A 14,544-nucleotide genomic window follows, 5' to 3' on the forward strand; every position below is an offset into this window, starting at 1 on the left:
CAACATCAGCGAAATGAATGCACCGCCATGGTCATAAAAACAACAGCTCTCCCGGGAAGCTCCGCCATCTTCCTACTTTTCAAATCTGTTATACTTTCTCAGCCCCCCCCCCCCCATTTTATCATACCCTCTATGTGCTTTTAAAGCCTGTAGCGATGTTTCACTTCAAATTTCCAAACCCTCACTCAATGGGCACCACTGCCTGGAACTAGTTCACAAAACGGGGGCGGGGTATTGGAAATTCGGGGGGTGTAACCCCCCCCATTGGAGGGTGTAGGGAAAACCCGTGCTCGGGCCCTGGGCGGGGGGGGGGGGGGGTTCAGGCTCGCGCTGCGCCCCTGCACCGCCCCTGCCTGCAGCGCGGCTCCCTGCCCCGGGGCCTCCCTGAGGCTGCGGCACGCGCTGGCTCCGCCCGGCCCTGGCGGCGGCGTGTGTACGGCTGCGCCGTTGCCCCTGGCTACCGCCGCTCGCGCTCGCTGCCTGCTCGGGCCTTCGCGTGCGCCCCGCGCCCTGGACGGCTGGCTGGCGGAGCGCGCGCCCGCCCACCCCGCCGCGGCCGCTGTCGCCCCCGCGCGGCCTCTGCGCCGGGCGCGCGGCTGCTCCGCCGCTCCCGGGTGAGCGCGCGCGCGCGCGCGGCGGGGGGAGGAGCGCTCGGGGCAGGTGGGTGACGATGGGGGAGGCTGCTCCCCCCGCCGCGCGCGCGCGCTCCGGGCAGCCCAGCCCTGGGGAACCCGACCCGCTCCCCACTCCTTGCCCGCGCAGCAGCCCCCTGCACACCCGGGCTCGGCAGCCGGCGTGTGGGCAGCGCGCGGCGTGGGGCTCCCCCTCGTTTGGGGGGGGGGCAGGTGTGTTGCACTGGGGGAGGGGGTTGCAGGGTGTAGCTGAGACTCCCCCTGCATTGGGGCGGGGGGCAGGTGTGTTGCACTGGGGGAGGGGGTTGCAGGGTGTGATGGGGGCTCCCCCTGCAGAGAGGTGGGGGAAAGGTGTATGGTATGCAGGAGGGGTGTTATGTTTGGTGTGGTGTCCCGTCCCCCCCGCTTGCAGAGGGGCAGCGGTGGGGGGAGGTGGATAGGGAGGTTAGGGGGTGTGATGTGGGACTCCCCCTACAGAGGGATGATGGGAAGGGGTTACAGAGATGTTAGTGGAGGTTCTGTAATTTAAGGCTTTGGGAGATTTGTGCCTGGATAAGGCGTGAACACACACATACATTCTCTGTTGGAGGTGGGGGGTGATTCAGTCACTGTGATATTAACCCCTCAATATTGCTGCAAACCCTTCCTCAGCTAGAGGTGAAAGCAAATCAACCCCAGAGGTACTTGTGAAGGACTTGGATGCTGCAGTGATGGACAGGTGCCCCATCGGTGGATGGAAAGCTCTTTGCTGTATCACAGCTCCCCCTTGCCAGTGTTAGTTCTCCTCTGTCTTTCTTCAGGTTAGTTGCTTTATGTATTTCCTGGTCAGGGGGCTGTAGCGTGAGGGTGAGGGAGGCATACGTGTTGGGGCACTCTTGCTTTGAGACTGGCTCACACGTGTCTCAAACACAAGCCCTTGCCTGCTGTGGGTAATTGAGGATTCAGTGAGTGTTTTGCATTTCCAAAGCACAGCACGCAACATTCACCAATTACAGTAGCATTAGGATGTAGGGCCCATCCTTAGTCTTATTCACGTCAAGGGCAAAATTCGCATTGATTTCTGTAAGAGCAGGCTCATACCTAGCAATAAGAAATGATCTAAGCTTTCGAAGTCTGGGATTGGCCACTTTTGATTGTGTAATACATTCTTGGCCATATATTGATTCTTATTTTTTATTGGTATTTTTGAAATATTTATATCTCCACTTGGACCCATTAACAAGTCTATGAGAAACCAAGTGCAAAAAGAGTTATCACTGTATAAAGCATCCTATTTAAGGCTTGTGTGAAAACAGCGAAGAAGTTTGAAATGGAATTATTCCTATTGATGCTCAAGAGACGGCTCGATTATGGGTTAAGCTGTGCCAGTTAGAAATGATCAAAATGAAATTATTAGGTGAAAAATGAGCTGAGTTTCCTCTTCTCTGTGGTTGAGACAACATGAGTGATTGCTTATCTTCCTAGAACAATGTCAGCTCCAACCCTCTTCTGTACAGGCTTCAATCAGCCATTCAGAATAAGCTATTAAATGCAAAGTGTACTGTAATCTCTGCAGTTTTGTATTTACTTTTCTGATCAGTCATATGTATGTTTTTTATTAAAACAGAAGGTATGTAAAATTCAGAGCTGTTACTTACTTTGTCATAAAGATACACAAACAAAAATTTTTGGGCTTTGCACAAATATAATATTTTGCCAAAAGTTTTGCTACTGCTTTGTTAACTTCAGTCCAGGCTTCTGACCTTGTCCTGCACAGACCCTTTTGTTTCCATTAAAAGATGTGCTGAGACATCAAACACAATACAAACGCTCAGCCTGCTCTATGGGTTTGTTATCTACTGTGTCTCATACGGACTCCTGGGAGGTCACAGAGCACAACTTGGGAAGGTTACGATTAAGTATGTGTGCTGGTGGGGGCCGGGGGAAATTGGTCGTAGTAAAAACAGTGGAGAATTTTTCAGAAATGTAGACGCTGTTGTTGTGTATGCTTACCCTGGTTTATGGCTTTCAGCACAAAGACACAGCGGTTTCTGAATTAAAATGGAAAAATATGAGACACTTGGGCTAGTCGGAGAAGGAAGCTACGGAATGGTAATGAAGTGTAGAAATAAAGACAATGGAAGAATAGTCGCCATCAAGAAGTTTTTGGAAAGTGAGGATGATAAAATGGTTAAAAAAATTGCCATGCGAGAAATCAAGCTACTCAAGGTGAGTTTACGTACAAAGTAACATGCAGACGCAGGCAGAAGCAAGGTCCATTTTACTTAGTGTGTGCAGCAGTAACATACAGTAAATACTCTTCTGTATAAAAGTCCCAGTATTAGTCTAGGAATTTAAGTTTTACAGATGCTGAAACAAATGGTGGTTTTTGATTGATTGTCATTCGGCTAAGAAAGATAGCTTTATATAAGAGGCTTGCCATCCAAGTTGTGTTACTGAAAACTTAAGTACAGAAGGTTACTTTATTTTGAAAGTGGTACCTTTGTAGTAGCCTCAGCTGCCAAGGATAAAAAGAAAAGTATATTGTGGTTTTAGATCCTGATTCAGGAAAGCAGTTAACGACATGCTGTTCAATATTTTCTTGAATGGGGATGTTTTCCTAAATCAGGGTCTTAGGTTGTCGCATTTCGCAGCCCTAGACCATTCAAAAGTGCAAAAACTATAGTAAAGCTAGTAATTATCCATTATCATCTGTTTATGTTTATGTGTAGAAAATTTATAACTATATGTCACTATAATCTTGGACTGCTTTATAAATGTGTATTAGGGAACATTTTTTTAAACCTTGCTAAACTATGCATTGAGAGATCTTTAAGGAGTAGTGTCTTGTCTCTGCATTGAAATTACAGGATGTTTGTGATCTTACAATTTGAATTACTTTTGAAAAATATGAAATTTGTAGTGGTAAGTTGTCATAAATATAAAGTTTCAGAGTAGCAGCCGTGTTAAGTCTGTATTCGCAAAAAGAAAAGGAGTACTTGTGGCACCTTAGAGACTAACCAATTTATTTGAGCATAAGCTTTCGTGAGCTACAGCTCACTTCATCGGATTCATTAAGTGGGGAGATTTGTATACACAGAGAACATGAAACAATGGGTGTTACCATACACACTGTAACCAGAGTGATCACTTAAGGTGAGCTATTACCAGCAGGAGAGCGGGGCAGGGTGGGGCGGGGGCGGGAACCTTTTGTAGTGATAATCAAGGGGGGCCATTTCCAGCAGTTGACAAGAATGTCTGAGGAACGGTAGGGGGGTGGGGATAAACATGGGGAAATAGTTTTACTTTGTGTAATGACCCATCCACTCCCAGTCTCTATTCAAGCCTAAGTTAATTGTATCCAGTTTGCAAATTAATTCCAATTCAGCAGTCTCTCGTTGGAGTCTGTTTTTGAAGTTTTTTTGTTGACGTATTGCTACTTTTAGGTCTGTAATCGAGTGACCAGAGAGATTGAAGTGTTCTCCAACTGTTTTTTGAATGTTATAATTCTTGACGTCTGATTTGTGTCCATTTATTCTTTTACGTAGAGACTGTCCGGTTTGTCCAATGTACATGGCAGAGGGGCATTGCTGGCACATGATGGCATATATCACATTGGTAGATGTGCAGGTGAACGAGCCTCTGATAGTGTGGCTGATATCTCTACGTAAAAGAATAAAAGCCAGTTGGAGAACACTTTAATACGTAAATTCGTAAATAAGCACTCCAATGATTGGGACCTAGTGTTACAGCAGTTGCTCTTTGCCTACAGAGCTGTACCCCATCCCAGTTTAGGGTTTTCACCATTTGAACTTGTATATGGCCGCAAGGTTAAGGGGCCATTACAGCTGGTAAAGCAGCAATGGGAGGGGTTTACACCTTCTTCAGGAGCTAACATTCTGGACTTTGTAACCAACCTACAAAACACCCTCCAAACCTCTTTAGCCCTTGCTAAAGAAAACCTACAGGATGCTCAAAAAGAGCAAAAAGCCTGTTATGATAAACATGCCAGAGAGCGTTCCTTCAAAGTAGGGGACCAGGTCATGGTCTTAAAGGTGCTCCAGGCCCATAAAATGGAAGCATCGTGGGAAGGGCCATTCACGGTCCAGGAGCGCCTGGGAGCTGTTAATTATCTCATAGCATTCCCCACCTCCACCCGAAAGCCTAAGGTGTACCATATTAATTCTCTAAAGCCCTTTTATTCCAGAGAGTTAAAGGTTTGTCAGTTTATAGCCCAGGGAGAGGATGACACTGAGTGGCCTGAAGGTGTCTACTATGAAGGGAAAAGTGCGGGTGGCATGGAAGAGGTGAACCTCTCCATGACCCTTGGGCGTATGCAGCGACAGCAAATCAAGAAGCTGTGCAATAGCTACGCGCTGATGTTCTCAGCCACCCCAGGACTGACTGAACCGGCATACCACTCCATTGAGACAGGTAATGCTCACCCAATTAAAGTCCGACCTTACCGGTGTCTCCTCAAGCTAAAACTGCTATAGAACGGGAGATCCAGGATATGTTACAGATGGGTGTAATCCGCCCCTCTGGAAGTGCATGGGCATCTCCAGTGGTTCTAGTTCCCAAACCAGATGGGGAGATAAGTTTTTGCGTGAACTACCATAAGCTAAATGCTGTAACTCGCCCAGACAACTATCCAATGCCACGCACAGATGAACTATTAGAGAAACTGGGACGGGCCCAGTTCCTCTCTACTTGGACTTAACCAAGGGGTACTGGCAGGTACCGCTAGATGAATCCTCCAAGGAAAGGTCAGCCTTCATCACACATGTCGGGCTGTATGAATTTAGTGTGCTCCCTTTCGGGCGGCGGAATGCACCCGCCACCTTCCAAAGACTTGTAGATGGTCTCCTAGCAGGATTAGGAGAATATGCAGTCACCTACCTTGACAATGTGGCCATATTTTCGGATTCCTGGGCAGAACACCTGGAACATCTACAAAAAGTCTTCGAGCGCATAAGGGAGGCAGGACTAACTGTTAAGGCTAAGAAGTGTCAAATAGGCCTAAACAGAGTGACCCACCTTGGACACCAGGTGGGTCAAGGAACTATCAACCCCCTTCAGGCCAAAGTGGATGCTATCCAAAAGTGGCCTGTCCCAAAATCAAAGAAACAGGTCCAATCCTTCTTAGGCTTGGCCAGATATTACAGGCGATTTGTACCGCAATAATACAGCCAAATTGCCGCCCCACTGACAGACCTAACCAAAAAGAAACAGCCAAATGCTGTTCAGTGGACTGAAGAGTGTCAGAAGGCCTTTAACCAGCTTAAAGCAACACTCATGTCTGACCCAGTGCTAAGGGCCCCAGACTTTGACTGTTCCTAGTAACTACAGATGCGTCCGAGCATGGTGTGGGAGCCTTAACGCAGGAAGGACCGAATCAAGAGTTCCATCCTGTTGTGTTTCTCAGTAAGAAGCTGTCTAAGAGGGAAAGCAACTGATCAGTCAGTGAAAAGGAATGTTATGCCATTGTCTATGCTCTGGAAAAGCTACGCCTATACGTTTGGGGACAGCGTTTCCACCTGCAAACCGACCATGCTGCGCTACAGTGGTTTCATACTGCCCCGGGAAAGAACAAAAAGCTTATTTGGTGGAGTTTAGCTCTCCAAGACTTTGATTTTGACATCCAACACATCTCAGGAGCTTCTAACAAAGTGGCTGATGCACTCTTCCCTGAAAGTTTCCCAGAATCAACTGGTTAAAATCGTCCTTGAGATGTGGAAAATATTGTTAGTCCTTATACAGTTAGTAGTATATTTAGAGGTGCGTGTGTCTTTTATTAACTCTGTTTTCTCCTAGAGCTCCAGGAAGAAATCACAGCTAGCGTTTCACCCTATCTGTGATTTGGGGGGCGTGTCATAAAAACAAAGGGAAGGCTAACCACCTTTCTCCTTCCTGGCCAGAGGCAAAACCCTTTCACCTGCAAAGCGTTAAGAAGCTAAGATAACTTCGCTGGCACCTGACCCAAAATAACCAATGAGGGGATAAGATACTTTCAAATCTGGAGGGTTTTGTCTGTCTGTCTGTCTGTCTGATGCTTTTGCCGGGAACAGATCAGAAATGCAAGCCTTCCCCAGGAAAAGGGATGTAGGGCTTGGGGGGATATTTTGGGGCAAGACGTCTCCAACTGGGCTCTTTCCCTGTTCTTTGTTTAAAATGCTTGGTGGTGGCAGCATATGGTTCAAGGACAAGGCAAAGTTTGTACCTTGGGGAAGTTTTTAACTTAAGCTGGTAAGAATAAGCTTAGGGGGTCTTTCATGCAGGTCTCCACATCTGTACCCTAGAGTTCGGAGTGGGGAAGGAACCTTGACATAAGTCATTTTATGTTTACATTTAGAATATAGCAGCAATCTAGGTGGAACAATTTAGGTATGGTTAGCTACTGTTATTTTTAAAAATACCAATGGTAGATTGATTTGGCAGTTAGCTCAGATCAATGGGGAGTTACTTTTCTGTTTGGTTAGGTGCTGTTCTCAGTTAGCTGGCTGGCACTGACTTTGTTAGGAATGTGTTTGCATGCTCTCTATTCATGAGGGAAGGGTGAAAGAAAATGAGATGCAAATGAAGCTGCAAACTTGATTCCCCCTTGACTGCAATTAAAGGCATTCTGTTGGCAGATATTCTCTTCATTTGCCAGTTGGAAACATATTAGTATTGTTAGATGGCTGGAAGTGGAGCATTGCATGTGACAAATTAAAAAAGGGACTTCTATTGTGCTCCTGTACCCCTCTTGCTGTCAGAAGTGTGTGACGCTGTACCTAAAACCACCGGCGTTGGCATACCAGTTCAGAGCAGCGATCTACCTAGTGTGGGATCCTATCTCCAACAATAGCCAGTATGCGATGTTTCATAGGAAGGTGCAAGAACATCTGCATCATGGATAATTGTGGAATAATCTACCCAGAGGGGTAAATTTCTTTCCAAGCCCCATCAGTTAGTGGTTGACTTATGCCATGCACTGAGCAGCTTTATAATCCTTAGATTTGTTTGTTCTGTTTAATGCAACTGGATAGTCTGTTATCCATACACATTTCCAATCCTTTTTGAATCCCACTGAGCCCTTGGACTTAGTGTTAGCTTGTGGCCATGAGTTGCATAGACTAATTATACACTGTGGTTTATTAAAACCATATTTTATCCATTTTAAATTTTGTAACTTTCCAGTTCAATTTATTGCCTTCTGTACTATAAGAGGGTAAACAGGACCATCTGATTTACCTTTTCTGTGTCATTCAATAATTTATACACTTTTTTCACATCACCTTCCACTCATTTCCTTTCTGAATGAAGAGTCCCAGTCTTTTCCATCTCTCTTGATATGGAAGTCTTTCCTTGCCTCTAATAATTTGATTAGCTCCAGTGGTGTGGATTAAAAGGGACGATGTAATCCCCTAGTTACTTGGGATTGGCAGCCAGTGCAGAATACAGAGTCTGCCCAGTTCAGAATGTGGGCCATCGCTCTGTGTACTAGCCAAAGTTTTCTTGCACTCTACAAGGATAGACCTAGGTACAGGAGATTGCAGAGGATAGAGTATTATCCTGGGTCAGATGGGAACAAACGGAGTCCTGGTATTCCCTTGTCCTCTACCCATTCATAACACCAGACTAACATGCTCTTCACACTATGTTGTGCAGATTTCCACAATGTGCCCTTTCCTCTGTCTTGTACAATTTTGATCACTAGTGAAACAGTGTCATCATTAGGCTTCAGCATCAACTCCCCCTATTAAATGAAGGGGTACAATTTACACCTACTGCAGAGTTTTTGTTTCAGGCTGTCAGCAGATTCAGGCAGATATGGCTTCATCACTTAACCCTGGAAATATGAAATGAATGTAATCTTCACAACCGTAAGACACAACTATCCTTTAAAAGTTTGTTAAATGAAAGCTTAGATGCTGAGCATAAGATACAACTACTAGGGAAAAGTTCTGGTTCCCCAATCTGCTGTGAGGCAATCCAGTTTGACCCTGGGTTTTATCTGGTCCATTAGCAGTGATGCTGTGTGGTATCAAGCCCAGGGCATACCCCGCTCCCAGGTATCTTAGAAATTAACTTTTGTTCATGGATGAAAGAGAGCTTGGCAAAGAGCATTTTACTACTAATATGCCATGGTCCAGTATATGTAGACAGTCAGTGAAAATAAATGTCAGGAGAGTTAATCTTGTTATGTTTCATAGGCTGCAAGCTCCACATGGATGGAGTCTGGTGTCTTTAACAGCTGTGGAATTTTCTCCAGAATCTAAGCTTTAATTAAAAAACAAGAGCTCTTCAGCTCTTATGGCTGTGAAGCAAATACTCATGTCCTAAGCAATGAGTAAACCCATGCTTGAATCTGTAAATAGCCTGAAACTATAGCTGCAGTGTTACCCGCACACTCTAGGGCCCCCCACCTTTACCCTTCCTTAGGCTCAAGGTGTAACCTGGTTAATTTAGGTACCCCCACCCGTCCCCAGATCCTAGGGCTCAGGGTGTAATCTTCTGTTTGGTTGCGGGGCCTCTTACCAGTGAAAGAGCCTTACACAATAATATCCTTAACCTCTATTTATTAACAATTACCAAAACAGAATACACACACTAAGCATGCAATGCTCCCCACTCCCAATAAGGCAGACATACTTTTCTTGATGGCTAGTCGAGATTAGCTTGTCTGGGGCTCCAGCTTCTGCCTGTATGGTCGCTACGGTGTTGAGGTCTGGCAGCTCTGATCTTGGGCTGTGTCCTGGACTTCGGTTCCAAAGAACTTCCTTTTGGACCCCATATCGTTAAGATTTGGGTCCTATTTAGCAAAATCTTAACCAGTCATTTAAAACTGACATACTACAAGACAGTATTTTTCACCAGTCCTAGCCTACTACAAAACAATTCTTTAACCAATCAGATCTTAGTTGATTTAAATCTTTGCAAAATTAGTTCTGCAAGAATCAAAGACTCGGACAGAAACTGAACAGATAAACAATAGAGAAGTAGGGACCATAAAGGCAAAACAATTAAAAAAAAATGTAGATTTCAGAATCACAAACGTTAAGTTACTCCTTGCCGGACAGAATGCTATCAAACAATCTTAAACTTTAAACACCTTACGATCTGTTTCTTTCTCTGGTGCTGGTGGGTACTGTTAGGGCAGGAGCGCCTTCTTAACTGCCCAGTATGACAATTTAGGTGGAATGTGAGGCTGTGACTCTCTGCTTCTTAGCTCATGGCTGCTGCTGTCCTCCTGCGGCTGCTGCTGATTACTGCAGAAAAAGGCCTCAGACCTTACAGTAGGATAGGTGTGAATTGTGCCTCTTTGTTTCAAGTGGTGTTGACTCTGAAACCTAATAATGACAATTTAAATATGAACATGAACTATTTTACTGCTGATCATTTTCACAGTAACACTCAGCTAATGTGCTTACCTATCTTTGTTGGGGGTGTGGCCCTTTAGGGTCCCTGGCTGCTGTCATGGGTATCTGGGGTGACAAGGGAGCTCATGCTCCCTTTTCCACAGATACGAAGTCACTTTCTCCCTTCCCTGCAAGGAGGTGAGACCCCTGAGCTGCCTCTCCTCCCCAAAACCTGTATTCTGCACCTCCTGGGGACCAGAAACTCTAACCACCTCCCACAACTTTTCAGTTGCCCTCCACTCATATGCCTTGAACTCCAGCTTTCTCCTGGCAGCTCCCACTGTGCGTTTAGCTGCTGTCAATGTCCTGTTCTTTGGTACCACGAAAACCTGATGATGGGATAACATACACATAATATCTTATTGGGCAACTCTGGGAATACTATGCTGATTGAATGAGTCACTTTCAGAGTGGATTTTATAAAAGCCTTGGTGTTTGAAAATGCCAAGAATACTGGCACAGCTGAGTAGGACAGAAGCCTGTATATCCATAGTGACATTGCACTCCATATGCTTTATAAAAACATACTTATAAATGTGAATAAGCTGTAACTGGAATATGTTTTGTGCAAAAGGTCTCTTGTAAGGTCTCATTACAAAGCTTATCTACTGAGTGTGGTCATCCTGTTTGTTTGCATGTATTATTTCTATGCCTGGAGTTAGGAGAATAAGATATAAACTTGTATTACAGATGTAAACATATTAAGTGGAAGCCATTAAGGGTGCTTGTAAATGGCTCTGTTTACTTGTAAGCCTTCCTGTGTACCTGTGTGCCAGCCAGTGGGTAATGAAGTCTTACAGTGACATGTGACCATGTCACATGATACTGGAATCCATCTTAAACCTGGTGCTTTTCCATTTAGAAGGAGGGGTGGGAACCCAGAGAGACAAAGGGTTCCCACCTTGGGCCAAAGCTATAAAAGAGGGTGGAGCAGGACAAGGGGGGGGCTCAGCCATTAGAGAGCCCCTGTTTACCATCTAAGATGTCCGCTGGAACTAACAAGGACTGTACCAAGGCAAAGGATTGGGCCCAGACTAGGAAGGCATCTAGTCTGTGAAAGAAGCTTATTGGAACATCTCTGAGGGTGAGATATTACCTGTAATCAGTTTCTTACTGTATTAGGCTTAGACTTGTGTGTTTTGTTTTATTTTGCTTGGTGACTTACTTTGTTCTGTCTGTTATTACTTGAAACCACTTAAATCCTACTTTTTTATACTTAATAAAATCACTTTTGTTTATTAATATACCCAGAGTAAGTGATTAATACCTGGGGGAGCAAACAGAGAGATATGCACAGCTATCAGTGTTATAGAGGGTGGACAATTTATGAATTTACCCTGTATAAGCTTTTTACAGAATAAAACGGATTTATTTGCGGTTTGGATCCCATTGGGAGCTGGGTGCTATAGACAGGTAACCTGCTGAGTGGTTTTCAGTTAAAGCCTGCAGCTTTGGGGGCGTGGTTCAGACCCTGAGTCTGTGCTGCAGCAGGCTAGTGTGTCTGGCTCAACAAGGCAGGGTTCTGGAGTCCCAAGTTGGCAGGAAAAACAGGCTCAGAGGTAATTTCAGCACATCAGGTGACAGTCCCAAGGGGATCTCTGTGACCGAACCTGTCACATCCATGATGTGGAATTTTAGGCCCAGTTTTCCAGAGTCCATAGGACTTATCCAGCGGTCAATTAGCAGGCGTCTGATCTTAGGGAACGTGTGTTCAGTTTGTTATTAAAAGTAACCCAGCACTTGGCTAGGCGTAATAGACTTGATTCCACTCCCTCTTCTCTAAAATACTGCTTAACTGAATTGATTGATTTTGCTGTGTATGGCAGACCTAATAAATAAATTCCTCTCCATAAGTTACAACAAATCTGTCCTGTTTAACAGCCTATTGACTCAATAAAACAGCTCACCCAGTTACAAGACTGATGAGTAGATTTAAAGTGATGTGAAATAGTGAATAAAGAAAAGGAGTACTTGTGGCACCTTAGAGACTAACCAATTTATTTGAGCGTGAGCTTTCGTGAGCTACAGCTCACTTCATCGGATGCATACCGTGGTGAACAGTGCGATTCCCAGCATTTCATCTTTATTTGATCGGGTTCTTTTACTTGGTTGTTCAAGTTCTTTATTAGTAGACTGGGCTTTAGAATTCAATGCCTGTTGTGTCTGTTTAATCCAGGGTTTGTCACCATGGCATCTAAGTACCAAGTGCCCAGTTCCAAAGTCGGAGAGAATTCCCCCTGCTGTGTGGGCCTTCTGCACCTTCCGGGGTGGGCTATCGTCATGAGACGGTTCTAAATCTCCTTCCATCCCTTCAGCCCAGCCTCACTTCAGTACAACCTCAGCAGTCCTCAAATGATTTTCCCCTTCCAGGCTCATCTGGTACATTTCCCTTTAACCCATAAAGAGCCAGAAGGAGTTGTTTCCCAGCAGAACAGCTATTACAGGATATTTTGCATATGTTTACAGGATATGTTTTACATAATATTACAGGATATTTTGCATATGTTCCTGCACTCTTGCACTTGCATATACAACTTCCACTGTTGTTTTGCTAAGTGACAATGTCAAGCATTACACTTCAGACTTCACTTTCTGCATGATTGCTGGGTAGCGCTGTTCAGATGGACTGCTAGGCTTGGCCTCCTCACAGGTTTTGTACTAGTGTCACTATGGTGGTTTTTTACTTATACAGTTCTACTGGTACAACCCATGTTTTGGCACAGTGACGACGGTATGAAGGTGCATTATACTGGTCTAGCTTATTCCCCTTCCCCAATGGGACTAAACTGTGCCAGCCTAAGGCCTCATCTGCCCTACAAAGTCTTGTCGGCGTAGCTATGCTGGCTAGGAGTGTGGGAAAAAAAAATCTCACTCCCTCCAGCAGACACAGCTATGCTGGCAAACCCCTCAGTGTAGACACAACTATGCCAACAGAAGAGTGCTTGTGTCTGCTTAGCTAATGTCGTTGGGACACGTGCTGTAGATATGCCAGCAGAAGAACTTCTGCCAGTTTACGCTGAGTCTATGCTAGGGGTCTCTGCCGGTGTAGCAATATCAGCCAGGACTATACTGCAGACAAGCCCTAAGCCATTTATGCTGGTGTAACAGCATCTGCACTAGAGGGATTGTACCACTTTAAGTATGCTGGTATAATTGAAGCGGTATGACTTGTGTGTAGACAAGGCCTTAGATACTGTGGGTTTTGGACTTGGTGTTCATGTGGTAGCTTTCAAATAAAACACCTTGAAAATGTCTTGTGTGATTTCTTGATTACTTCTCAGAAATATTGGCAACTGCAACATGGATAACAACTCTCTTTTAGCAGTGTGGGTTTTGTTTTGTTGCCTCTACAGATGATAAGCTAATAACACAAATGTAAAACACTCTAGAGTTGGACTTTGTTCTTGTTAGACTATGGTGGTAAAATGAGTAGGAAACACACCTCCATGGCTTCATTTGCGGTTTTGACTAACTCTCTTTTTCTAAACCATCATTTTTTAACAATATCTCAATGGGGCCTCTGTCTCTTTGGTATGTTACTTTTTAACCTGACTCTGCCAGATGAGACATAGTTTAATGGAACCTGTTTAATTGTTAACAGAATTTTAGGGAAGAATGCTGAAGTCTGAACTCTCCATTTGTATTTTAGTTTAAAGGTATTGCAGCACTGTTATTATTTGTTGTAAATATTTACATTATGGGAATGCCCAATGACCCCCGTCAGGATAGGAGCCCCATTGTTCTGGGCCCGGTAAAGTCACAAAGAAGAGAGTATCCTTGCTGCAGAGGGTTTACTGTCTGTAAACACATGCAGCCAAAGGGTAAGGTATGGAGTTAACACTTACAAGCACATGAGTATGCTGGTGAATTGGCACAGCTCTGTAAGTTACATTATTATAGACAAGATTTTTGTAATTGTGAGTGGAGAGGGGAGTAGGAAAAGGAATGGAAGAGAAGAACTGTATGATTTTTGGCAGCACATACCCTCTCCTTCACCTGTTGCAGGATGTGGGGAAGAGTAAAGGGTGAAGAATTTTCACCGTGTAGGCCCTTCCCTGAGATACGTGCACTTGCCTTCAGTGGCTCCTCTAACAGCTGCTAGAATACAGCAGGAGCATCCCTGGAAGACTCTGTTCCTGTAGGACTGGCAGGGATGGGTGATTGTGAACAGCTGGGGCTTGTATTTCCTACATTGTGTTAGAACATGACCTTGAGGAGCCGGGCTAACCAAGACAATGTTGGACATGACAGGAACAAGCTGTGTTTAACATTGTGTTAACTGTTTGTGGGTAATACTGTGGGTAAGGTTTGTTCCTGGCCAGCTGAGATAAGGTTAACTATGACTGCCCCTGTCTATCCTGAGCATAAAGTCGTGTTTGGCAGCATGTTATTTACTGTAATGCCTTGAGGATGTGATCTACCGTGACTGAATTTTCGAGTAAAAACTAGCCCCCTTGTCGTCTACGCTAGGGGACCTCTTGGGGTTCTGGTTTGCCTCTGCAGGGGCAGAAATCATTCCTGTGGACAGGTCA

The 14,544-nt window shown here is 44.9% G+C and overlaps 1 protein-coding gene across 6 annotated transcripts in view; it reads left to right on the forward strand.

Moving 5' to 3' along the window:
* The first annotated feature begins 562 nt into the window (after positions 1-562).
* CDKL2 (cyclin dependent kinase like 2) overlaps positions 563-14,544 on the forward strand; it is a 36,026-nt gene continuing 22,044 nt past the window's right edge. For 2 of the 6 annotated variants that reach the window (XM_073340349.2, XM_078852423.1), the window contains exons 1-3: positions 677-845; positions 1,284-1,432; positions 2,644-2,840. In XM_073340349.2, the coding sequence (XP_073196450.1) occupies positions 2,673-2,840 (168 nt within the window). In that variant the 5' untranslated portion in view covers positions 677-845; positions 1,284-1,432; positions 2,644-2,672. The other 4 variants (XM_073340348.2, XM_073340351.2, XM_073340350.2 and 1 more) reach the window with 4 other exon arrangements.

The sequence above is a fragment of the Lepidochelys kempii genome, chromosome 4 (genome assembly GCF_965140285.1).
Source record: "Lepidochelys kempii isolate rLepKem1 chromosome 4, rLepKem1.hap1, whole genome shotgun sequence".
Taxonomy (NCBI): Eukaryota; Metazoa; Chordata; order Testudines; family Cheloniidae; genus Lepidochelys; species Lepidochelys kempii.